This window comes from Protopterus annectens, chromosome 11.part0 (genome assembly GCF_019279795.1).
Source record: "Protopterus annectens isolate FY-2018-M chromosome 11.part0, PAN1.0, whole genome shotgun sequence".
Lineage (NCBI taxonomy): Eukaryota > Metazoa > Chordata > Ceratodontiformes > Protopteridae > Protopterus > Protopterus annectens.
The window spans coordinates 463,173,143-463,200,453 of record NC_056745.1 but is presented as its reverse complement, the minus strand read 5'-3'; the positions used below and the strand labels follow the sequence as shown (position 1 = coordinate 463,200,453).

Below are 27,311 nucleotides of genomic sequence, written 5' to 3'. Positions count from 1 at the left end.
GCTTTTCCCAGTTAGGGGACGCCACAGCAGAACTCCGGTCCGCTAATGATTCGCAGTAGATTTTTAAGGTGCCACAAAAAACATATTCCATTCTTGCATGATACTATACATACTAAAAAACACATTACATTCTTACATGGTGCTATACATTAAATACCTTGTGAAGTTGGTTTATTTAGATGTTTCTTCAGATTCAGTGCACCAGGAGTTGGCATGCTCATCAAATCCTTAAATTCATCTGAACATCCTGTAACGTCATTCCTTGCCATTGCTGAAATTAACATGAAGGATAAAATATGACTGGCCGTACTATGAATGTCTAGGACAGGCAACAGTGTTCATTTGTCTATAATTAAGTTATACAGACTAGATTAGTTAAGCTACAATATTTGCCCTTCAGAAAAGATAATGCAGTCTGAAAGCATGAAAAAAAAGTTTTTGGTACCGATTCAAAAATATATTACATTTTCTCTGTTCCCTTAATGAAAAAGAAGAAGTATACATGAGTGAGATATGCATCTTAACAACAGCTTTCTAACACAATGAGTATTAGAGCAGAAAAAAATAAGAAATGTGTAAGAATAGATCCGTGTGTGTGGGCGCGCGCATGTGTCTACCTCCTGCAAAGGGTTGGTGTTATGTCCAGGAGGACTGGATGCTCGACATACACCATTTGTTGCAGTGGTAGGCACTGTATCCCCCTCCCCCCATACCTGATAGGATTAAGTGGGTATAAGAGACTGAATTTGTGAATAATCTCAGCAGTCTTGGTCTTCAGAATCAGTTCAGAACTTCACTGCTGTACCCGTGAGCCAACCCTGACCCTTCATTTATCTTGCCTTGTGCAAATGATGTTCAGCTTGTGTTTCATATTTAGTAAACTATTTCCATTTGTCTGAAAGGAGACACACCTTCAATGTAAAGAGGTGCCACAGAAAATTTCTAAAACCATGACCTTTGGCCTGGGATTCTAAACTCATTCAACAACTGTGATAAGCAAACTTAACTTCAAAACTATGTAAAAAAAGAAAACATTGTGAAAACTATACCGGGGGTTGAAGGAGGGTTGCTTGATTGCATCAACTCTTGCTCTCTTGAAATCCCCACTAGTAAGGTAGTTCACTCAACTCTTAATATTCTTCTTTGAGAAGGAGCACTGCAGCACTCAAGTCTTAGAAAGCATACAAAGAATCCCCCCCTCAGTTATCCAAGGAGGTGAAAGATGTCAGTAAAGCCCATTCCTAACAGCCCAAGCCAATCTCGTTCCTCTCCAGGACTAATAATCTAATATGTAATATTTTGCAAATATGTATATTGCTTGTGAGGTACTAGCTTTACAAAAAGGCCTGGCAGAAGCATTTATGTGGTGGCATCAGCTCCTTCCAGGGATTTGCCATACTTCATCTAGCCACATAGACAAATTACGTTTATAAACTGAACAGCCTCATCTGTTCTGAGGAAGTAAGAAAACTGTTCTTACCTTCTAACCAGCACAATTCTATTTAAACAGTATCTGAGTTGTCTGTTAACTTCTAGGGCATGCACGAGTCCTGCCTCCTTGTTTTCCAGTTTTGAAAATGTGCATTTTAGTTGAACTGTCTGATTTAGGGTACTTGCTGGAAACTGTTCAGGAATAAAAAGGTAGGGTATGCATAAGACAGACACAATCCTGGTAAAGATATTTAAGATTTAAGAACTCAGATGTCATGGAATGAATTCAGACAAATAGCTATTAGATACATAACAGCACACATTTTTAATGGATACCCAAAAACGAAATAAACATTTTGCTGAATTTTGGAACTCGCTAATGGATCATATACTGAGATAACACCCACGGACTCCTACCAATGTCCAATTATTAAGGAATGTCCAATTATTAAGGAATAAAACTGCATTTTTTCTCTATACTCCATCCCTAACATCTCTCCCCTCCATCATTTACTTATAATCAATACACTTTTGGGATACTTGTTATAATCTAGGCTAATTGTATTCTTCCCTAATAGAAATAATTACATACCAAGTACACCTACAATGTCATGATATTGGTTATGTTTTACTGGCAAGCTACATTACAACCTACTGAGGAAGATGAAGAAGGTGACGTAGAAGGGTTAATGGATGGATAAGTGATGACGTGTAGGGAGAAAAACTGTGAAGCAACAATGCCCAGTGAGCACAGTCATTTTTACTATGATGAATGCAGTAGGTGGTAATTACCAACAATTATACAGAATCTATAGACATATGCAGATGATTTAACAATTATAACAAAAAATAAACTGATAAGGGAATTTGTAAGGAAACTAAAAGAAAAATTAAAAAAAGAAGTTAGTACTTATCATAACGTTCCATGTGTGTTGTCCATCTCAGTCTTTATTCTCACTGACGGGTCACATCCGTCTCGGCCTTTACAAAGGCACGAGGACTTCAGCAAAGCTTGTGGGCTCCCTTCCCTACCCATAATGCATTTCCCCAACTTCCTCAGATCTTGTATGCCCTACCAGAAACTATAAGGAAAAGCAGCAAACTTTTATTATATGAAGGTGATGTACATAATAGTTACGGTTATTAAAGGTGAAGGCTGTTTTTTCTGAGGCTATGCAGATCCTTAAATCCAATGTCCACTTGGTCTCCCAGGCAATCTGAAAGGAGTCATGGAGGGTGGGTTGTGAGAAAAAAGGCCGAGATAGACAACACACATGGAACGTTATGGTAAGTACATAACTTCTTTATGTGTTGTTGTCAATCTCACCTTTATTATCACTGACGGGACCACGTCCCAAGCAACCTGACTCTTGGGTGGCTCATGGGAGTATATTCCTCAGAACCATAGAACCAAAAGAGGCTCTACTCCTAGAGGCCAAATCCACTTTGTAATAAGTAATAAAGGTATGGGGTTTCGCCCACGTGGCCGCAGCACAGATGTTATCCAAAGGTAACCTTGCTTGGAAAGCTGTAGAAGTAGCCATCGATCTGGTGGAATGAGCTTTAGGTGGAATGAGCTTTAATACAGAATGGAGGGGCTCTATTCCTAGAGTTGTAAATGAAGGAAATACAAAGACTGAGCCATCTAGATAAAGTAACTTTTGATACTGATTGACCTTTTCTAATGTCAGAGTAAGAAATAAAGAGCTGGCCTGATTTTCTAAATTATGAAGTTCTGTGTAAGTAAAAATGTAACTGCCTACGAACATCTAGAACATGTAGTGAGTACTCTCCCTTGTTTTGGAAATTTGGGAAGAAAACTGGCAGCCCAGCAGACTGGTTGAGGTTACTTTCCGACACAACTTCTAGAAGAAAGAAGGGATTAGTGCATAAAGAAACCCTGTCTTTATGAAAAACTACACATGGGGGCTTGACAGACAAAGCCTGCAGTTCTGAAACTCTTCCAGCTGAAGTAATAGCTACTAAAAAGTGTTTTCCAAGACAGGAATTTCAAATCACACGTGGCCAAAAGTTCAAAGGGAGGACAGATAATATTTTACAAGATAAAGTTCAGGTCCCAGAGAGGAGTTGGGTTTTTGTATGGAGGTCTTATCATTGTTAAGCCCTTCAAAAAAGCTTTACAAAGCCTATGAGACATAACTGCAGCACCATTTTGCCCCACATGGAAATTTGAAATTGATGCTAACTGAAATCTGACAGTGAAGGCTGCAGCGCTTTCATGAAAGAGTTTTGCTAGAAATTCTAGAACAGACTGTATGGGTGCAGAAAAAGAGTCTATCTGGTTATCACTTGCTCCATTTACTCTTGTATAATTTTCGTGTAGAGGTTTTACGGGAGGACAACAAGATACGTTTTACTGGGGAGAAAAGACAAGGAAACCTGGCAATTAAGGGAATTGGAGCAGCCAAGCTGTCAGTTTGAGGTTTTGGAGGTTGGGATGTCCCATTCCTGACAGATGCATCAGTAGATCTGGAGCTGGGTCCACAATAAGAAGTTATGTACCTACCATAACGTTCCATGTTAGTTGCCTTCATCTCGCCTTCTTTCTTGCTGTTTGGGATCGGAGCCGATCCTTGGCTCCGACTCGGCCATCTTCAATAGCTCGAGAGCTGTTTACTGGCTCGAGGCTACCCCTTATCCCATGATGCCTAGCGGCAGCGACCCAGATCTTCTTTGAAATAGCTAATCCCAGACATAATATGAGAGAAAACCAGTTAGCAAAAAAAGTACAGTTGTGTACCTACCATGAATGTAGATGTTCGAGTGTATTCACTGTTGCAGTCATTACACTTGGCTTATCCTGCTGGCAGGCGACCCGCAGTCGGCCCGAGTTCCAAAGTCTTGGTCCGGCGTCGGTTGCTGTCGCTTCTTCCCTGACGTCAGTGCACCAGGGGTATAAAAGTTGCAACCGACACCATTTTCTTCAGTTTTTCTTGCCCCAGATGTCAGGTGCCCCCAGATAGGAAGGCTGAAAAATAATAAATATGCCAGAAAACCATGCATATAGTACTATAAACATTTCCTTCATCTACAAGCAAATACACCACATAGGTTGTAAAGAGTTGTGAAAGGTCCCAGCAAAGAAAAAAGGGGGATGGTGGGTGGGTAACCTGGACTGCAACAGTGAATACACCCAAACATCTACATTTATGGTAGGTACACAACTGTACAATGTTCATCGTGTTTCACTGTTGCAGTCATTACACTTGGGTAGAATCTCAAAGCTGAGGTAGGGTGGCTGGGTCTAGATTGGATTTGGCGAGGCTAACAAGCCCTGCAGAACTGCAGTGGCAAAGCCTGCTCTGGATTTAGAGTAGAGAGGTAAGTGGTAGTGCTTGGTGAAAGTGTGCACTGAGCTCCAGGTTGCAGCTTCTAAAATATCTTTGGCTGGTACTCCTCTGAGGAAGGCTGCTGAAATGGCTGCTGCTCTGGTAGAATGAGGCCTAATGCCCTTAGGCACTGATTTGTCATGCTGAGCATAACAGAAGCGGATGCAGTGTCCTATCCATTTGGAGACTGTCTGCTTTGTAATAGGCTTTCCTTGTGAACCTGCAGCATATGCTACAAACAGTTGCTCAGTTTTTCTGAAAGCTTTTGTTTTGTCCAAGTAGAATCGTAGCTGCCTGTGTATATCCAAAGCGTGCAGAAGTCTCTCCCTTTTATTCTGGGGATTTGGGTAAAAAGTATGTAAATGAATGGTTTGGTTTAAGGCCACGTTGGAGACCACTTTTGGCATGAATGTTGGGTTTGTCCTAAGAGAAACCCTGTCGATGAAAAATGAGGAAAGGTTCCACAGCCATCAATGCCTGTAACTCTGAGACTCTTCTTGCTGAAGTTATTGCTAGGAGCAGAGCAATTTTCCAGGACAGAAATTTTAGATCAGCTGTGCTGGCTAGTTCAAAAGAAGGCAGTGTGAGTTTTTCCAAAACAAAATTGAGGTCCCAAGTAGGTACTGGTGCTCTCCTTGGGGGTCTTATATTTTTTGCCCCTCTGAGGTACTGTCATAGTAGAGGATGTGAAAAAATAGGGGGATCCGTATTGTAATGAGCTGAAATGGCAGAGGCATGGATTTTAATAGATGAGAAAGATAGGCCTTTGTCCAAAATCTCAGTTAGGTACTGCAAAATCTGAAGTATATTAGGGACAAGTGGTTCGAGCCCTTGTGTCTGGTTCCAAGCACAGAATCTCTTCCATTTTTCTGCATAAGATTTCCTAGTGCTGGGCTTCCTGGCTTCTAAAATAATATCCATAACGGCTTTAGAGAGAGGTGCAGTCTGAGTGGCTACATTATCTGCCATGCTGCCAGGTTTAAGGTTCTGAGTTGACTGTGCAGAATCTGATTGTTTTGTTGTGTCAGAAGATGAGGTATTTGAGGCAGAGGCCAAGGTGGGCCTTGGGACAAACTCTTTAGGATTGGGTACCAGTGCTGGCGTGGCCAGTCTGGAGCAATCAGGATCATTTTTGGCTTCTCTTGTCTGACTTTTAGTAGCACCTTGGTGAGAAGAGGCATGGGAGGGAATGCACAGACCGTCAGTCCTTTCCAGCTGAATGATACAGCATCCTCTTTCCATGCTTGAGAGTAATAAGTTCTTGTGCAAAATTTCTGTATTTGGTAATTGTGAGGGGAGGCAAAAAGATCTATGCCTGGGCGTCCCCATTTCTTTGTTATCATGCTGACCACTTGAGGATTTAGCTTCCATTCGTGAGGATCCATGATATTTCTGCTTAGTTCGTCTGCCAGTGTATTTTTTGTTCCTGGCAGGAATTGTGCTTGCAGATGTACTTGATAAGTCAGTGCTGTGTTCCACAAAGTCATGGCTTGTTGCATAGGGGGTAGGAATGTGTGCCCCCTTGCTTGTTTATGTACCACATAACTGTGGTATTGTCCGTCTTTATTAATAGTTGTCCTGGATGTATTAGGTCCTTGAAGGCTGTGAGGGCATTCTGTACAGCTAGCATCTCTTTTTGATTGATGTGAAGATGCATTTGTTCCTTGGGCCACGTGCCCTGAATACATTTTTCTGCCATATGTGCTCCCCAGGCATAATCCGATGCATCCGTTGTTATTGTCTGCCTGGCTGTGGGGGTAAGGTGAAAGGCTGTCCCTTGTTGTGGTGACAGACCTGGGACCACCATCGAAACTCCTGTTGTAGGCAGGGAATTATAATTATGACTGTCTCCAGGCTGTGACAATGCTGAGTCCAAACACTTTTTAGATACCACTGTAGTTTCCTCATATGCAGTTTTGCATATGGAATTAGTAGAATGCAGGATGCCATGAAACTCAGGGCCTGCAGAATTTTTCTTGCAGGGAGCTGAGCTGAGCTTTTGTTGCCATCACTTGAAAGTAATGAGTCAGTTGCCTTTGTTTGTCTGGCGTGAGATAAGCCATCTGGGCAGTTGTATTTAAGCTTGCACCCAGGAATATTATCTCTTGAGAGGGCACTAGTTTTGATTTCTCTCCATTTACTGTGTACCCTAGGCAAATTAGCAGTCTTTTACAAATGCCAGGTGTTTTAGAAGTATGTCCTTGCTCTCTGCTTGAATAAGGCAGTCGTCCAAGTAGGGATATATTTGAATTCCTTTTTGTCTGCAAAATGCAATTACTGGTGCCAGGCATTTTGTGAAGACCCTGGGCGCAGTAGATAAGCCAAAGGGCAGTGCAGAGAATTGGTAATGCATTGAGCCTGCTATGAATCTGAGGTATCTTCTGCAAGATTGTCTGATTGGGACATGCAGGTATGCCTCTTTGAGGTCCAAAGTAACTAACCAAGCCTCCTATCCCAGCATGGGCAGAAGTTGTTGTAGTGTTAACATTTTGAATTTTGGAACATCCAGGAAAGTATTTAGGATTGACAGGTCCAGTACTGGTCTCCAGGCTTTGTCCTTTCTGGGTACTAAGAAAAGTCTTGAGTAAAATCCTTGTCCCTGTTCTTGCTGTGGAACATTTTGAATAGCTCTCATGTCCATAAGAGCAGCAATCTGTTTTTGTGCCTCTGCCCATTGATTTTGTGGCAGGTCTGGCATACCTTTTGGTTTTGGAAGCATGTGGAAGTGGAACCTGTAACCCTGAGAAACGATGCTCAGCACCCATTGATCTTGGGTGGTCATGTGCCAATTTTTTGAGAAAAGTGCTAGCTTTCCCCCTAGGGGAGATGTCAACAGATAAGTGCTTGGCATTTGCAGAGGGAAGTCATTGTGACTGTTTCCTGTAAGGTTGTGATTTATCTTCCCCTCCTTTGGGGGCTGCAGTACCCCATTGCTTAGGTCTGTAGGAGCCTTGGGGCTGAGATCTGCCTCTTGGGCGTCTGTATCTGCCTCTTTGTGGCCTGTCTGACACTGGAAAGGACCAATTTTTTGAAGGCCAGTTTCTGCTAAATCTAGGTGGTTGAACCTGTAAGAAATCTTTCACCGTCTGCATTGACTTTGCTTTATCCTCCATTTTCTTTAACACCCCTTCTGCCTCAACACCAAACAAAGTATCATGCTGTAATGGAGCATCCAATAATTTTACTTTAACATGGTCAGGTAAACTTTGTTCTTTCAACCAAGCATGTCTACGAATAACAGAGCCTGTTACTGCGGCTCTACAAGAAGCCTCTAATGAATCAAAACCACATTGCAGAGTATGCTTTCCCACTTGTTCAACAGCATGCAATAAATCCTGCATCTCCTTACTGTCAGGACTTTCTGTATTTGAAACCATTTTCTGTTTTAATAATGACATGAGGTACTGTTGATATTTAAGCATGTGAAACTAACAGTTTAAAGCTCTTACAGCTAAAGTAGCAGAAGTGTAAACTTTTTCCCCCATCTGTCCAGAGCTCTGGAAGCCCTAATCTGAGGGGACAGGATTTTTGGCAATGGAAGCCTTAACCCCTTTAGGACCCTGGGAAATTGTTTCTGGGTCTGCAGCGGGGTTTTTGTAAAGAAATTTATGAGAGTCAGGGACCCTGTAGTACCTGTCTGGCTTAACTGGTGCAGGGGGTAAAGAATCAGGAGACAGACTGGATTCAGAAAAAACATCATCTACAATATCAAGCACAGGGGGGATAGCCAGGGGCCTGTGCTGAGGCAATAAAAGGAAATCTCTGAGCCTTTTCTTGGATTCTGAATAATCCTGGCTCTCCCAATGGAAATGCTCCCTCATGGTGTGCAGGGTTTCCCCAAAAGAATAATCCTCAAGCGGTGAGGCTGAAGGTATGGACTCTTCTGCATCAGAATCCTCATAGGGAGGGAGGGAATATCCCTGATCAGAAGAGGAATCAGAGGAAATGGAAACCTGATCTGAGGAATCATAGTCAGTGTCTTGCCTAGGCCTTTTGTCAGGAGGGGGATGGGAACCCCTGATTAAAGTAATAAGGTCTTCGGCCATTTTAAGTATCTGTTTCTTTGGCATGGATGACTGTTCTGGAGAATGCTGTACTTGTTTCCTTGTCTTTAATGGTGTTTTTGACTTTGCCTTTGCTGCTGTAGTAGCCTTAATTGTAAGCTGTGAAGGTCTGAAAACACCCTCAGAAGCCGATGCCTGCTCAGCGGCTCCGGACCCATCTGTGGGTATAGTTTCTGTAGGCCCAATACCTTGAGTTTCCACAGGCCACGGTGTCTCCATGTGGCTGTCGGTTACGGCCTGTGGCTCTGAGGTAGCGGTGTCAGGGGCTGCAAAAGCGCCTCACTGAGAACCGGCGACTGGCCTAGAAGAGGCTTCGTCATTGGTTTTGGACCTCAGATGCCTGTCCTTTTCTTTGTCTTTGCATTTTTTGTAAATTCCGTTCTGTTGTTCCGACGGCATTATGTAATTAAACCTTCGGCCAAAATAATGTAAAGCAAAATCAAACCGACGTTTAATAGTGCGTTTATTGAATCTAGCACAAAACCGACAACTAGTAACGTTGTGGTCAGGGCCTAGGCAAGGAATACAGTAAGAGGGAAAGTCCATATGAGGTATTTGCTTGCCACAAGAAATACAATTATTAACTTTTACTGACATTGGTCTGGAGCAAGAAAAAGTTTCCCCAACGGGGTACTTAGCTTTATTGAAGACTTCGGTTCTGAAACTCAATTTTGAAAATCTCAGGAGTCAGCCGACCGGCACTTGCGAACTGCTTTTGCTTCGGGCACCACGCGGCAAGAAAAACTGCAGAAAATGGCATCGGTTGCAACTTTTATACCCCTGGCGCACTGACGTCAGGGAAGAAGCGACAGCAACTGACGCCGGACCAAGACTTTGGAACTCGGGCCGACTGCGGGTCGCCTGCCAGCAGGATAACCTAAGTGTAATGACTGCAACAGTGAAACACGATGAAAATCTGCTTGTTCCATGCCATCCTAAAATCTAGAATAAGTTAGGAGGACCTAGCCAGAAGAGTAACAATAAAGAATACTCAGCCAGTGAAGAAGGACTACTCTCGATCCACTAGGGCTGGGGGACGGAGCGAGGGACGCAAGAAAGAAGGCGAGATGAAGACAACTAACATGGAACGTTATGGTAGGTACATAACTTCTTAATGTTAAGTTGTCTCTCGCCTTCATTCTTGCTGTTTGGGACAGCATCCCTAGCACCTGACATCCTGGGTGGCTCAGTGGAACAGACTCTTCAGAACAGTGGAACCAAAGTCAGTTCTGCTCCGAGAGACCATATCCACCTTGTAATGAGAAATAAAGGTATGAGGGTTTGCCCACGTGGCAGCTGCACAGATGGAATCCATGGACAACCTAGACTGAAAAGCTACGGAGGTGGCTAATGCCCTAGTAGAATGACCTTTCGGTTTTGTTGGTAACTCTTTATTCCGTAACTGGTAAATAAATGTAATAGTGTGGGACAACCATCTGGATAAGGTCACCTTGGAAACTGGGAGACCTTGTTTGTTTAAGGCATAAGAAAGGAATAATTGGTCTGACTTTCTTATGTCTTTAGTTCTATGTAGGTAAAAACGCAATTGTCTGTGAATGTCCAATTGGTGAAGCTTGTACTCTGCCTTGTTGCTATGATTGGGGAAGGACACAGGGAGATCTATAGATTGATTTAAATTATTTTCTGAGCAGACTTTAGGAAGAAACGAAGGATTAGTCCTCAGAGAAACTCTGTCCTTGTGAAACACCAGGTATGGAGGACGGACACATAGTGCTTGAAGTTCTGAGACACGCCTAGCTGAAGTGATAGCAACCAGAAAGAGTGTCTTCCAAGACAGAAACTTGATGGAGCAGGATGCTGCCGGTTCAAAAGGGGGCAGAATTAAGGAAGTTAGGACTAAATTAAGGTCCCAAGGAGGAGGGGGATCTCTCACTGGAGGTCTAAGAAGAGATGTTCCTCTCAAAAAAGCTTTACAGAGCTTATGAGACATGGTGTTAGAGTTTTGCAAACCGATATGAAAATTGGAAATGGCCGCTAATTGAACCCTAATCGTAGCAGAAGCGGCCACGGAGTGAAAAAGTTGGGCTAGAACTTCATGGACTGGGGCTGAGAAGGGATCCACATTCCTAGATTCTGCCCAATAAGAAAAACGTTTCCATTTGCTAGCATAAGTTTTTCTCGTTGTAGACTTATGTGAGGAAACGATAATCTCACGGACTGCTGGGGAAATGCTGGGAAGCCTGGTAAGGTTGGAAGTGGAGCAACCAAGCTGTGAGCTGGAGAGTTTTGAGGGATTGATGCAACCCGCCTGACTGATGATTCAGGAGATCTGGAATCGGGTCCAGAGTTCAGGGCTGATCAAGAAGGTAGGGGGTGCAGGAACGGGAACCATATCTGTCAAGGCCAGTAGGGGGCAATGAGGATCATTTTGCAACCCAATGATTTTACTTTCTGTATGAGTTTCGGTATCAGGGGAAACGGAGGAAAGGCATAAAGAAGTCCCTGAGGCCAATCGTGGACTAGATCATCTCTGGGTATGTGACCTGGAAGCGAAAGAAGGGAGAAGTAGTTGCTGCATTTGCTGTTGAAAGGGGTGGCAAAAAGATCGCAGCAAGGCTGTCCCCATTTGCAGAAGATAAGATCCGCAACTTCCTGATTCAGAGACCACTCGTGAGGCATGAGGATAGCTCTGCTGAGCCTGTCCGCTATGACGTTGGATCTCCCAGGGATGTGCGTCGCAATCAGAAAACGTTGGAAGGAAATCACCCACTGCCACTGTCTGAGTGCTTCTCGACACAGGGGGTAGGATCTGGTTCTGCCCTGCTCGTTGATGTAGCACACCACTGACATGTCTGTTTGAATTGCAATGGTCCCTGAAGGAAGAGAGTCTTGAAGGGCTTGCAAAGTTAGGAGCACGGCTCTCATTTAATTTCTAGGACATTTATGTGCAGATGGTACTCGTGAGGTTGCAAGTGCCTTGGACTGTCCTGCCCAGATAATGCTGCCCCCACCCTATCAGGGAGGCGTCTGTAGTCACTGTGGCTACCAGAGGGGGCTGTATGAAAGGTCTGCCCTGAGTCACTAGTGGGGAGACCATCCACCAAGAAAGGTGCCTTTTGCATGCCTCCGTAATCAGGATCATGTGAGACATGGGTAGCTCCTGGAAAAAACACTGCTTGAAAAGAAGCCACTGAAGAATTCTCATGTGGAAATGCGCTAATGGAAGTAGAAGAATGGCAGCTGCCATGAAGCCCAGAGTTTGAAGGACATATCTGACTTGGATCCTTTTGCACTGCATTAGGATTTGCACTTGACGAATTGTGGACACTCTTTCCAGTGGTAACCTTGCGAACATTTCCCTTGTGTTTAATTCTGCTCCTATGTAAGTGATAGACTGACAGGGCAACAAGGCAGATTTTTCTAAATTTATTGTAATACCTAGCTGGGTGCAAGATGTGATTGTATAATCCAACGCTTGTAAGAGTTGATGCCTGGTGGTAGCAGTGAGGAGCCAGTCGTCTAGATATGGAAACACCTGGAATCCTTGACGTCTCAGGTGAGCCGTGACCACTGCCATACATTTGGTGAACACCCTGGGGGATGTGGTGAGACCAAAGGGCAGAGCTCTGAACTGGTAATGACTGGCCCCCACCTGAAAGCGAAGAAATCTCCTGGAGCATCTGTCCATCTTGATATGGTAGTACGCATCCTGAAGATCTATCGAGCACATCCAATTGTCCTGACCCAGGAAGGATAGAATAGACTGTAGCATGACCATCCGAAACTTTGTTCTTTGTACAGATTTGTTTAGTCTGCTGAGATCCAGAATCGGTCTCCAGTCCCCAGTCTTTTTTGGTACCAAAAATAACCTTGAGTAAGTTCCGGATCCGTGCTGGTCTGCGGGGACTTCCTGAATGGCTCTTTTTTTCTAGCAGTTTTGAAACTTCTAATACTGCTTGCTCCTTCAGATTGGGTGGAACATCTGGAAGGGCCTTCTTTGACTGTAAGGGGGATTGATGGAAGGGAATTTTGTAACCTCCAGATATAATGGACAGTACCCATCTGTCGCTTGTTAAACTTTACCAGGCTTTTGGGTACAGCGAAAGTCTTCCCCAACTGCCTCCAGAGGTGAGCAGCCGGGCAACCCTTCAGGGATACTGGAAGGGCTTGTCAGAGAAGGATTCTCTGTTGCCCTGATTCTGCGGACCCCCTCTGCCACGAGGGCGGCATCTATTATTATTATTGTTTCCCCCTCTGCCTCTGGAGGAAAAATCAGTGTGTGTGTGTCAGGCAAGGCTCCCTGAGATTTGCGGAACTACATCTTCCCACTCTTCTGACCCTTGGGGTAAGGTCTAGAGGGAGTGGAAAAACGGACTCCCACGGCAGAGAGAGTCTTGCCTTCTTGCTCACACATAGTCAACGTGTCTTTCACCTGTTGCCCAAAGATAAAGGAGCCATCGAAGGGGGTATTGGTGAAGAACGCTCAAAAGTGTTCCGCAAAGTGACACAGCCGCATCCAAGCATGCCTCCTGAGGGCCACACCAGTGCCCACAGCTCTACTTGCTCCATCGCCTATATAGGAAATGAGCCTCATGGAGGATTTAACTACAGAATTAAGAGTCGCTAGCTGGGAAGCTTCTTTGGCTTGTACTCCCTCAGCTGTAGGATCTTGAAGGGTATCTCCAAGCTCTTTAAGGAGATCCCTTTGAAGGTGAGTAAAATGACATAGATAGTTCAGGGACCTCACGGAGAAGGTTGCTGAAGCAAACATTCGCTTTCCATACCTGTCCATCGTCCTAGCCTCCTTGTTAGTGGGATGAACAGATGAAGAGGTCTCTGCTAACTCTTTTTTTGGTGGCTGCTGCTACCACCATGACATCAACAGGCACACCTTTAGAAAGGAATTGCTTATCCTGGGGGGCTGTAATAAATTTACAAGGTCTCCTCGGAGTTGGTTCCACTGTGTCCGGAGCTGACCAAGCCTTTCAAGCCACTACAGACATAAGTGGGTCGAAAGGAGGAGAAACCCAGGAGGTGGAAGGTCGGGAACTGAAAGCATCCAGGAATACAGACTCATCCTCGGTAGGGGCTAGGGGAGTCCAGTTCCCCCTCTGCCTAAGCATTTCAAGGATGTCCGAAAAGGAAACATCTTCAGACAGGGATCTCGGGGACCCTTCCGATTCATCTAAGTCTGTATCAGAAGTGACAGACTCAGGTGAGTCAATGTGCTTCCTCTTGCACTTCTTCTTCTGAGGGGGCTCCTCTGAGTGATCAGGGGAGGCCTCAGAAGAAGAGGCAACACCCAATGGGGTGTCCTGGGGCATCGGTTCCTTACGCTTGGGGTCTGGAGGAGGAGCAGAGGTTGGCACAGACACTACGAGGGATGGAGCCAGTAGGGCTGGTGGTGGAGCTGTCTCGGGGGACAGCACACTCTGCATGACCTCAAAGGCGCCCCTGCCTCGAGGCAGAGAAAGTTCCTGTTCTGAAGAAATAGGAATCTTTCTCCGCGCTGAGGGGGACGGCTCCGAGGCCGATGTTGGAGCCGAGCTCACCTGCACCAATGCTCCGAGAGGGAGAACGGAGCCGACAAGGGAGCCCTGGCATCCAGATTCCTCGATCGAAGGAACTATCGAGGTAATCGGAGCCGAAGTCAGAGCCAGAGAGATGGTGATTGGAGCCGATGGTTCCACTATTCGAACCCCAATGAACTCCGGCACCGAACTCAATGGAGTCGGAGGAGGAACAGAAAAAGAGGTGGATGGAGCCGATACCTGTTGAGGAGGGCTAGACAATAATTTTGCTAGTGCCTGTGATTTAAGCAACCTACTTACTACTCTCTCCACATCATGATCCGACAGCCTAGAGGATCGAGAGGAGTGAGATGAATGGTGACTACATTCACTTTGCAATAATGGAGACCAAGGTGCCAAATTAACTGACTGTAATGATGGGGACCTCAGCCTCTTATGGCTCCGAAACATCCAATGGAGTCGACGGAGGGGTTGTCTTGTCGGTGCCAGCCGGAACTGACATACTCGGTAAATCCTGTACAGGAGTCGGCTCTGAAGGTGGAACCGACGGTTTAGTGGATTTTTGGGGATTTCACTGGCTGGGAACTCTTTGCCGGTGAATCCTGAGGCTTTAACAAACCCCTAAGGATCAATTTGTTCTTAAGCTCCTGCAGGACTCTTGGACTAAAGGCATGGCAAATAGAACAAGAGTCCTGCGTGTGAACAGCGCCCAAACAATAAACGCAGCTAGTGTGCCCATCTGTCAGAGACATTTTCTGACAGCATGAGTCACACTTTTTAAAGCCAGATACTTTAGCTTCCTTTGACGTGACCCAACTACAAAAACCTACGTACTACAAGGTAAACACAGACAGAAAAATAAGTACTACTCTAAACAAGCACACCTATAAACATATAACTTCTGTCTCTCTCTCTCTCTCTCTCTTTTTTTTTTAACGATAGCAAAAAAAAAAAAGAAAGGAAAGCCTCTAAATTAAACAACTATCCTAGGGAGAGGGGGAGGGGGGAGAACTCTCTAACTTAAACGAGTTCTAAATAAAGGGGAACTAAGAAGGACGAAGTACTTCAACAACACGTACAGAATAAAACTAAGGACAGTAAAAAATCTATTAGTTTAAAGGGTCTAAGAGAATATTTTTACACAAAAAATTGAAATATACAAGCCTGAGCCAGAAAATGACACACCTCGCAGTTGAAGAGGCAAACGAGATCTGGGTAGCTGTCGCTAGGCATCATGGGATAAGGGGTAACCTCGAGCCAATAAACAGCTCTCGAGCTATTGAAGATGGCCGGGTCGGAGCCAACGATCTGCTCCGATCCCAAACAGCAAGAATGAAGGCGAGATAGACAACTTAACATTCCATGGTTCATCTAGGAGATGAGGCTGAAGGAAGGGAAACCAGATCTGCCAAGGCCAATAAGGGTCAATCAGGATTACCATGGTCTGCAACAAACTTGCTTTCTGCAATAACTTGGGAATCAGAGGAGTCCCAGAGGCCAATCGTGAACAAGTGCATCCCTTGGTGACTCCCCCATAGGAGGGATTAGGGCAAACTATTTGCTTCATTTGGCACTAGTGGGAGAGGCAAAATGGTCGCAGCAAGGCTGGCCCCATTTTCAGAAAATCTCTTCCACTACTTTATGATTGAGGGACGACTCGTGTGGCCATAATATGGCCCTGCTCAACTTGTTTGCAATCAGGTTGGATCTACCCAGGATGTGCGCTGCCACCAGAAAGTGCTTGGTAGCCATTGTTTCTCGACAAAGGGGGCAAGATCTGGTTCCTCCTTGTTTGCTTATGTACCAGACTACCGACATAGTGACTGACTGAATCACTATCGTTTCTAGAAGGAGAGTGTTCTGAAATGCATGCAATGCCAAAAGCATCACACTCATCTGTAGGATGTGTATGTGCAAGTGAGCCTCGTGATCCTGCAAGGGGCCTTGGACTGTCTCCCTCAGATAATGCCCCCGCCCCCATCTGGGAAGCGTCCGCGGTCACCATGGCTTGGGGTTGAGGGGTGAATAAAGGGATGGCCTTGAGCTATTGAAAGAGAGTGGATCCACCACTCAAGATCTTTTCTGCAAGTGTTGGTTATGAAAATTTTGTGAAACATTGGTAAGTGCAGAACCGATCAGTGTGTGGAGAGTAAACACTGAAGTATCCTCATATGTAGTTGAACTAGAGGAATTATTACAACAGTTGCTGCCATCTTTCCCAGTACTTGTTGAACTTGTTTTGTAGTTGCTTGGATTTTCCTGATTAACAACCTCACATGTAAATGTAGCTCGTGCACTCTGTCGTAAAGAACTATTGCTATCATCATGGTTGTATCTATGTCTGCTCCAATAATTTAAGTTTTGAGATGGTTCTAGAGCAGACTTGTCATAGCTTATGGCAATACCTAGGGAGGAACAAAGCTGGAGTGTATAATCCTTGGCTTGTAGCAGTAGATGCCTGATCGGGGTGGTTATCAGCCAGTCGTCCAGATACGGAAATACCCGGAATCTTATGCGCCTAAGGTGAGATGGCACTACTGCCATGCATTTGGTGAACACTCTGGGGGCTGTAGTCAGACCAAAGGGCAGAGCTTGAAACTGGAAATGACTGGCTCCTAGCCAGAAGCGCAACAACCATCTGGATCACCTTTCTATTTTGATGTGGTAGTATGCATCCTGAAGGTCTATATAGCACATGCAATTGTCTTTCCTTAAGAACAGAAGTATTGACTGCAGTGTCATCATCCGCAACTTGTTTTTCTTCACCGATTTGTTTAGTTTGCTGAGATCCAGGATTGGTCTCCAGTCCCCTGTTTTCTTTGGAACTAAAAAGAAGCTGAGATCCAGGATTGGTCTCCAGTCCCCTGTTTTCTTTGGAACTGAAAAGAATCTTGAGTAAGTTCCGGATCCTCTCTGATCTGTGGGGACTTCCTGGAGGACTCTTTTTTTGAACAACTTTTGAATTTCTAATGTTGCTTGTTCCTTCTGACTAAGTGGAACATCTGGAACTGGCTGGTTTATGGGAAAGTGGAAGAGAAGGGAATGATATAACCCCTGGATATTATGTCCTGCACCCATTTATGTCTCGCCAGGTTTCTAGGTGCAGTGACAGTTGTTCCCCCGACTGTCTCCAAAGATGAGCAGTCAGGCACTCCTTCAGGAGTGCTGAAAGGTTCTACCAAAGAAAGATTCTCTGGAACCCTGATTCTGCGGGCCTCCTCTGTCACGAGGGCGGCATCTTCCATTATTATTCCCCCCTCTGCCTCTGGGGCAAGTGCTACCTTGTGTGTCCTGGAAAGATGTTTGTGATTTCCTGAACCACATCTTTCCACCACCTCTCTGACCTTTTGGAAAAAGGTCTAGTAGGAGTGGAAAAATGCACTCTAATGGCAGACAGTGTCTTACCTTCCTGTTCACACCAGGTTAGCGTTTCCTTAACTTTGGCCCCAAAGAGACAGATGAGCCATTGAAGGGAGCATTAACAAAGGAAGACTTAAAGGGTTCCATGAAATTGCAAAGGTGCATCCAATCCTGCCTTCTAATAGAGATGCCTGAACCCGCTGCCCTACTCGCTCCATCTGCTGCATATGAAATGAATCTCATGGACGAGCTGATCACTGAACTGAGGGTAGTGAGTTGTGTGTTGATCTTGTCTGCTGCCGCATCAGCTATAGCTCCCTGGAGAGAGTCTGATAGTTCTTTCAGCAGGTCCCTCTGAAAATTGGTGAAATGAGTAAGGTAATTCAGCGATCGGAATGTAAAAGCCGCTGAAGAGAAGACGCGCTTTCCATACCTATTCACGGTCTTAGAATCCTTATTAGGAGGATGGATAGAGAAACTGTTCTTGGAAAGTTCCTTTTTCGAGGCAGCCGCCACAACCATGGCAACAACTGCTACACCTTTGGTAAGGAAAGCTTTGTTCTTGGGGGCTCTAATATACTTGCTTGGCCTACTAAATGTGGGTTCTATGGGGACCCTTCTGTTTCATCGAGGTCGGTATCTAAAGTGACGGACTCCTCTGGGGAGTCTAGATGCTTCCTCTTGCGTGATCTCTTCCGTGGGACTTCCTCAACGGGGTAGTCTGGAGAAGTTTCGGAAGAGGGGGGAGTTCTCTGGGGAACACCCTGAGGCCTAGAATCTCTGTGGTCCTGTGGATGGGGGTGAGGAGGTAAAGGCACCTGTGCAGATGAGGGGGAAGCTCCGAGAAGGACTGGGTCTGAGACTGGGAGGCAGTTATCATCCTCCTCATAACTTCGAAAGCACTCTACCCCTGCTCCAAAGAACTCCCAGGACCTGACAAAACGTGTGTCAGGGCCGAAGGAGCCTGTGGAGCAGGAGACAGAAGCTCTGAAGAAGAGGTGGAAGCCAAACCCATTAAGCAGAGGCCCTGAGAGACAGAATCAGATCAGAGGAGATCTGAGCCAGCTCCGAGGACCCGACCCACGAGTGTCAGCTCCCAGAGGTCTCCTGCTCCGACTGGATGTCGACGCTCGGATTCTTGTGAATGGATCAGATGGAAGGAATGCTAACAATTTCAATTTTGGTGTTTGGTTGAAACAAGAGCTACAGTTTAACAAAAAATACTACCTCTGACAACTATACTGTCTCACAGTCCATTGACATTTTGGAAGAAAAATTATTTAAAATTAAAAAACTACAAGTTGAGAATAACTATTTCTGTGAACGTATAGCTGTGCGCAGAGTGCCTAAAGGCCTTCGACACTGGAAATATCACAATGGACTTGTGGCCGATTCCTCCCTACATCATGAATTGCTTGAAATTTGTTGATTGACAGGAGTGTGAGTTGTTAGAAATATTAATGAAATACAATCACCCCCAGACTGAGGAACTTATGGTAGAAACTAACACCCTTGAGGGGGTAATTACCAATGATTTATTGTTTGAACAGTACCAGGGTAAATTTTATAACATATTTTCTTCCTAGACAAATCGATTTCTAGCATTTTAGCTAAGAAAGAAAAGAAATTAGAAAGAGATCGAGTTGATTACCTGAAAGGGGTTGCTTATCCAAAACCTAGCAACCAAATCAGTTCCCCCTCTGATACTCATAATGGAAACACCGGAGAAGCAGAAAGTGACAGCGTATATGAAAATCCCGCCCCTGCTGCTCAAAATTTTCTGAGGTGTTCAGAGAGGATAAGGAACCAAGGGAACCAGTGTTTTCAAACCAACTCAAGAGGGGAAATGAATTCAACACATCACAAACAGATTTGGAGGAATTCGAGGCAATACAGGAACTAGAAAGTGATAGTATTAATGGCGACATGTTTCCAGAGATTGTATGCTGGTTTTAACGATAACCAAAAACACACAAGGTGACTTTTCTTTATTCAACTTCACTACAAATACGTTTGACAGTTCTTTAGTGAATGTGTTCAGCAGAGGGTTTACTTTTGTTCCCTCTTCTAGATTGAAAATTGACAATTTGTTGAATGATTTTAAACTGTTTTTAAGGAAGCTTAATTTTAGAATACTTTTCAAAAATAGGGAAATGGACAATGTAGTTTCTATTTTAACCAGACAAAGCACTTTTAACCCCCCCCCCCTTACAGCACCGTTGCTACTATTTGAGAAACTATGTGACTTTGAATTTAGATTATTACAGAAAAAAACAATGCAGTTTAACAACTTGTCTTTTACTGAGAATGAGCTATTAAGGAAATTATGTAATGACAAGAGCTTGAGGATAATGAAACCCAACAACGGTGGGGGGGGGTTGTGATTATGAATTATGAAGATTATTTAAAATGCTTTTTTGTACCAGGGTGAATTTTATGATGAAACATCGTTGAATATGGCACACATTTCTTATGCAAGAATTGATTGGTTGCTTCAGGACATGTTAGACCAAGGGCAGATTACAATAGATGAGTGGATGTTTTTTGAGGTCAAATATCCGATTGTTCCCTCTATTTTCGGGCTCCCATACACAAAAATGTGTGAAACCCACCGATGAGACCAATTGTAAATGCTGCCAGCTCCAAGACCCACCCCATAGCAAAGTTTATTGACCCGTAGTTGTAAAATGTATTGGATGTACATGAGCACATTGTTAAAGATTAATGGGATTTTTTAGAAAAACTTAGAAAGGTCAGATAGGATGATAATTTGATATTTTGTACTGTTGATGTGATACCACATGATATTGGACTTGAATGGTTTCATGAGTTTCTCATGGAGTGTAAAAAGTTTTCCACCAATGAAATCAACTGCTTGGATATTTGCATGGAACTGGTGTTAAAAAAACAATTTTGTGTTTATTGATGGTCAATATTTCTTGCAAAAGAAAGGTGTGGCAATGGGGGCAGCTTGTTCCCCCATCTTTGGTAATATAATTCTGCTTCAGTGGGAAAAAAATACATTCTTGGGGAATTTGCTATACCCCCCAGGATATTTATTTGCGTTTCCTGGATGATTTATTTATTGTATGGAATAAATCCTGGGATGAACTGCAAACATACAACTATATAAATGAATCCACTACTTTTTTGAAGTTTACTTCTCAGTGGAGCGATACTAACATAGCTTATTTGGATGTAGAGATTTCTAAAGACAAGTTAAACCAGAGACTGGTTAGCAATATTTATCGAAAGCCCACTTTTTCTAATAGTTTCCTACATTATGACAGCTGCCACCCAGAGCACCAGAAGAGGGGGGGGATAATAAAGGGTCAACTGGTTCGACTTACCAGGATGGTGACAGATGAGGAGACATTTAAAACAGAAGCAGGTAAAAAAGAAGTTATGTCCTTACCATAACATTCCATGTGGAGTGTTCATCTCGCCTTGGTTATTACACATGGGTTCGGAGCCGATCCTTGGCTCCCGACTGCAAGCTCTGCATCGAGAAGAAGCTCGAGGACATCTAATACCCACAATCCCCCTCTGCCTTTACCTCAGATCTAGTTTGCAAGAAAACCAGACAAAAAGCACGCACACATGCCAAACTATATACATAAGTACATATATACAAACATACCAAGGATATGATAGTAACACTAATACTGCAACAGCAGAAGGAGAATACTCCAGACCAGGCACCAAATCGAACGTTCTTCCTAAGGGTGGGAAGGGTGGGAGTGTAATAACCAAGGCGAGATGAACACTCCACATGGAACGTTATGGTAAGGACATAACTTCTTTATGTGAGAGTGTTCAATCTCGCCTTTGTTCTTACACATGGGTAGCCCCCTAGCTCCATGATCCTGAGGAACTCAAGGAGTACGTTCTTGTGCACAGTGGAACCAAAGGTTGCCCTATCCCTAGAAACCCTGTCCACTTTGTAATGAGAGATAAATGTATGTGGTTTAGCCCAAGTAGCAGCCGCACAAATAGTGTCTAAGGTAAGCGAGCTGCGTGAGCCAAAGATGTAGACACTGATCTGGTAGAATGTCCTCTGGGTTTTGCTGATAATGTTTGGTCAGAGGCTTCATAAACATATGTGATACAGTCAGTTAGCCATTTAGAAAGAGTTAACTGCAAGACCCTTTCTGCTGTCAGCAAAGCTACAAATAGTTGATTAGATTTCCTGTGATCTTTTGTTCTATCCAAATAAAATCTGAGTTGTCTATGGACGTCCAGTTTGTGCAACATATACTCCAATTTATTAGAGTGGTTCTTAAAGAAGGTGGGTAATTCAATGGACTGATTAATATTACTAGAAGAACAAACTTTGGGAAGAAAGGATGGATTAGTGCGTAGGGATACTCTGTCAGAATGAAATATTAAATAAGGATGTTTGACGAAAGGGCCTGAAGCTCAGACACTGTCTAGCAGATGTAATGGCCACTAGAAATAATGTTTTCCATGACAAAAACTTCAATCTGCAACTTGAAGCTGGTTCAAAGGGTGGCAACATCAATTTAGAGAGTAACAGGTTTAAATTCCACGGTGATGTCGGACTTCTGACTGGTGGTCTGATATGAAAAGAACCTTTTAAAAAGGCTTTACAAAGTCTGTGAGCCATAATAGGCGCACCACATTCTTCTACATGATAGTTAGAAATGGCAGCTAACTGTACTCTTAAAGTAGCCGGGGAAGCTCCTTCATGAAATAATTCAGTCAAGAACTCTAAAACCTTGTTTAACGGAGCTGTAACAGGGTCCAAATGATGTGACTCCAGAAGACAAACGCTTCCACTTACTGGTATAAGTCTTTGTAGTGGAAACTTTATGAGAAGCTACTAAAATATCTTGAACCCCGATGTAAGGGGAACCGACCTGGCTGGAAGCTGAGCAGCGCAGCAAGCTGCTAGATGGAGAGATTCTAGAGATGGGTGAGGAACTCCTGACGAGTGAGTCAGTAAATCTGGCTCTGGGTCCAGCATCCAAGGTCCCAATGCGGTGATGCAATAGAAAGGGGAACCAAATTTGACGAGGCCAGAAGGGCAATGAGAATAATAGTCCTCTGAAGGTTGTTGGCTTTCTGTAGAAACTTTGCAATCAGGGAAAAGTACAGTTTGTACCTACCATAAATGTAGATGTTCGAGGATCCACATTGCTGCAGTCCTAACTATTGGGTAGTCCGCTGTCCAGTCGGCCGAATACCAGAGTATTATATGGGCGTTGTCAGGGAAGGCGCAGACTGGCGTCCAGTACGCCAGGGTACTAATGCGCATGACCGACGCCATATCCTCAGTCTTTTCTTGCCCCAGATGTCAGAAGACCTTAAAAGACAAGGCCCAATATACCTGCACCAGAAATATGTACAATATATACAAAAATATATACAAAAATATCAGCATATAACCTCACCTACACAATCACCCCTAAACACAGAGGGAAGGAGGAGGGTAAATTAATGTGGATCCTCGAACATCTACATTTAGGGTAGGTACAAAACTGGACTATGATCTTGGTTCCAGATTGCTGCAGTCCTAACTATGGTGGAGAATCCCAAAGCAGAGGTAAGGGAGGCTGGCAAATCATAAAGAAGCAGGAGCTGACAACATGCCTTGCAAAATAGCTGTGGCAAAACGAGCCCTAGACTTAGAGTAGAGAGCAAGGTGATAATGCTTAGAGAGTATGCACTGAACTCCAAGTAGCTGCCTCCAAAATATCCTTAGTTGCCACCCCTTAGAAATGCTGTTGAAGTGGCAGTAGCCCTAGTGGAATGAGGCCTAATCCCAGCTGGAATCTCCTTGCCATGATGGGAATAACAAAATGCAATGCAAAACCCAATCCACCTAGAAATAGTTTGTTTTGACACAGGCTTGCCCTGCGAACTCAAAGCAAAAGAAACAAACAACTGCTGAGACTGCCTAAAATCCTTAGTCCTGCTTAAATAATAACGCAATTGCCTATGTACATCTAAAGTGTGCAAAATCTTTTCCCCTTTATTTTGGGGTCTGCATAAAAAGTAGGCAAATGAATAGTTTGGTTTAAAGCCACACTAGAAACCACCTTAGGCATAAAGGAAGGATTAGTGCGTAATGATACCCTATCCTTATGGAAAATCAAAAGGGCTCTACTGCCATAAGGGCCTGCAACTCAGACACCCTTCTTGCAGAAGAAATAGCCAACAAAAAAGCAGTCTTCCATGACAAGTATTTCAATTCAGCAGTAGCCGCAGGCTCAAAAGGTTGTAGAGTAAGTTTTTCCAACACAAAATTGAGATCCCAAGCAGGAGTAGGAGCTCTTGGGGGTCTTATATTCTTTGCCCCTCTAAGAAACTGCTTGAACAAAGGATGCGAAAACAATGGTGGGTCACAATCATAGTGAGCTGAAATTGCTGCAGCATGAATCTTAATGGAAGAGAAGGACAAACCTTTGTCCAATAACTCAGTAAGATATTGAAGAGCCACATTCAAATTAGGCTCAGAAATCTCCAAATTCTTTGCTGTACTCCAAATTAAAAACCTCTTCCATTTTACACTTTCCTTGTACTAGGTCTTCTAGCTTCCATAATCACATTTAAAACTTGTTGAGGAAGTTGAGACCTGCTGTGTTTCAACACAGAATATGCCAGGCTGTTAGATGAAGTGAGTGAAGCTTGACATTGAGCAGATGACCGTCCTTCTGAGATAACAGATGTGGAATCAAAGGTAAAGGCCATGGAGGCTTCCTTACCAGACTCCTTAGTAGTGGGTACCAGTGTTGCCGAGGCCAATCTGGAGCTATTAAAATCATCCTTGGCTTGTCTTGTCTGACCTTTAAGAGCACCTTTGGAAGAAGAGGCAGAGGTGGAAAGGCATACACATGAAGATTTTTCCAACTGAAAGAAAGAGCATCCACTCTCCAAGCTGTGTGATGAAACCCTTTGTGCAAAACTTTGGCAGCTGGTGGTTTAGTGGAGAAGCGAACAGATCTATGTCTGGAGTTCCCCATGACACTGTCAATTTCTGAAATACATGAAGATCCAGTTTCCACTCGTGGGGATCCATGATTTGTCTGCTTAACACATCTGCTAAGGAGCTCTGTGCTCCGGCAGAAACCTTGCCTGAAGAGTTAGTTGCAAGCTGAGCGCAGTCTCCCATAAAATCATTGCTTGCCTGCATAGAGGATTAGAATGTGTCCCGCGTTGTTGATGTACCACATGACAGTTGTGTTGTCTGTTAGAATCAACACCTGCCCTGGAAGAAGTAACTCCTTGAAAGCCATTAATGCAAACTGGACTGCTAACATCTCCATCATGTTGATATGTAGATGCTGTAGTCTGGCAGGCCACTTGTCTTGTATCCACTTTCCATTTAGATGAGCTCCCAAGCAATGTCCGAGGCATCTGTCGTTAAAATCTGACTCGCCTCTGGCCGGGTCACAGAGAGTCCCTTGTTTAGGTGACATTCCTGAGCCCACCACAAAAATTCTTTTTGAAGGCAAGGTATTATTTGAATGACAGTGTCCAAATCCTGGCAGTGCTGTGTCCATACATTTTGAGATACCATTGCAGCTTCCTCATATGCAGTTTGGCATTGGGAAGCACCAGAATACAAGATGCCATGAACCCTAATGCTTGAAGGACTGTCCTTGCAGTCAGCACGGACTGATGAGATAGTTGATGGAAGTAAAGGGATAGACTCTTTTGTTTGTCCGGGGTTAAAAAGGCCATCTGGGCTGCTGTATTCAGTCTCACACCCAGAAAGCACATGTCTTGAGAGGGTACCCTAGGCATCTTAGCACTGCTATAACATATTCCAGATGCTGTAGAAGGTCTTCCTTTTCTTGAGCCAGAATCAGGCAGTCGTCCAAGTAAGGATAGATTTGAATTCCTTTCAGCCTGAAGTAAGCTATCACTGGAGCCAGAACCTTTGTGAATACTCTGGGCGCAGTAGATAAGCCAAAGGGCAATGCAGAGAACTGATAATGAGAATTTCCAGAGATACTTCCTGCAACTTAGTCTTATAGGCACATGAAGGTAAGCTTCCTTGAGATCTAAAGTTACCATCCAGTGATCTTTGCCCAGCAGAGGTAAAAGCTGTTGTAACGTCAACATCTTGAACTTTGGAATGTCCAGATAAGTGTTGAGGATAGATAAATCCAAAATTGGTCTCCACGTGTTCCCCTTCTTTGGTACTAGGAACAGGCGAGAATAAAATCCTAGGCCCCTTTCTGATACAGGGACTGGCTGAATGGCCCCTATTTGGAGTAACAGAGAAATTTGCTTGTGAGCCTCTTTCTTTGTGGAGGAGGAACGTCTGGCATGCCTTTGAAAGGGGCAATGTATGGAAATAAAACCTGTAACCGTGGTGAATGATATCCAACACCCATCTGTCTGGAGTGATTAAATCCCAATTTTCTTTGAAAAGAGACAGTCTTCCTCCCAAAGGAGCTGCCAGACGAGAATCTACTGGCAGCTGAAAAGGCAGGTCATTGGGTCTGTTTACGAAAGGACTGACCCCTGCCCTCACCAGAAGTCTGAGCAGGTGAACTCCTGTTCTAGGCCTAAAAGAACCTTGAGCTCTGCCCCTACCACGCCTAGACCTACCCCTAGACTGGGAATCATAAGCAGGATATGTCCATCCCTTAGTAGGCCAATTTCTACTAAACTTGGTGGCTGCACCTGCAAAAATCTTTAACAGTTTGCATAGACTTAGCTTTGTCCTCCATTTTCCTTAAAACTGCTTCCACAGCCGAACCAAACAACACATCAGACTGTAAAGGAGCATCCAAAATCCTTGTCTTAACATGCTCAGCTAAATTCTGATCCCTCAACCAGGCATGCCTGCGAAGAACAGAACTAGTGGCAGCCACCCTCGAGGAGGCCTGTACAGCATCAAAACCACATTGCAAAGAATGCTTACCCACTTGTTCAGACACATGAACTAAATCTAGCAACTCTTTACACTCAATACCTTCCGCCAAAGCATCCACCATAGATTTCAGTTGTGAAAGGAGATAATTTTGATATTTTAGCATGTGAAACTGACAATTCAACGCCTCATGGCTAATATACACTTTCTTTCCCCATCTATCCAAAGCCCTTGCCTCTTTATCAGTGGGAACAGGGTTTTTAACCACAGAGGCCTTAACACCTTTAGGTCCTTGAGAAACAGTTTCCGGGTCTGCCCTAGGTCTTAAAAGATACTTATGAGCTTCAGGCACCCTATAGTACCTATCAGGTTTAACAGGAGCAGGAGGCAAAGAATCAGGGTTCAGGAAGCCTCTGCAAAACATCTTCCACCACATTCAACACAGGAGGTATAGCTAAGGGCCTATGCTGGGGTAAAACAAGAATTCCCTAAGCCTTTTCCTGAATCAGAGTAATCCTGGCCTTCCCATTTAAAGTGCTCCCTCATGGAATGCAGAGTCTCTGAAAATGAGAAATCCTCAGGAATCATCCACATCAGAATCAGAATAAGGAGGATACTCCTGCAAATCTTCCGCAGAAGTCTCAGAAGCCTCTGAACACTGTTCAAAACTATCAAACTCAGGTTCCACCCTAGGCCTCTTATCAGGAGGGGGCATAGAACCTCTAATCATAGTAATCAAATCTTCTGCCATTTTAAGCATATGTTT

General features: G+C 44.1%; 1 protein-coding gene across 1 annotated transcript in view; it reads right to left on the bottom strand.

Annotated features, from left to right (window-relative positions):
• MCM10 (minichromosome maintenance 10 replication initiation factor) overlaps positions 1–27,311 on the bottom strand; it is a 948,221-nt gene that overhangs the window by 446,126 nt on the left and 474,784 nt on the right. Inside the window, exon 13 of the mRNA XM_044087964.1 lies at positions 158–271. Coding sequence (XP_043943899.1) covers positions 158–271 — 114 coding nt within the window. The remainder of the gene's footprint in view (positions 1–157; positions 272–27,311) is intronic.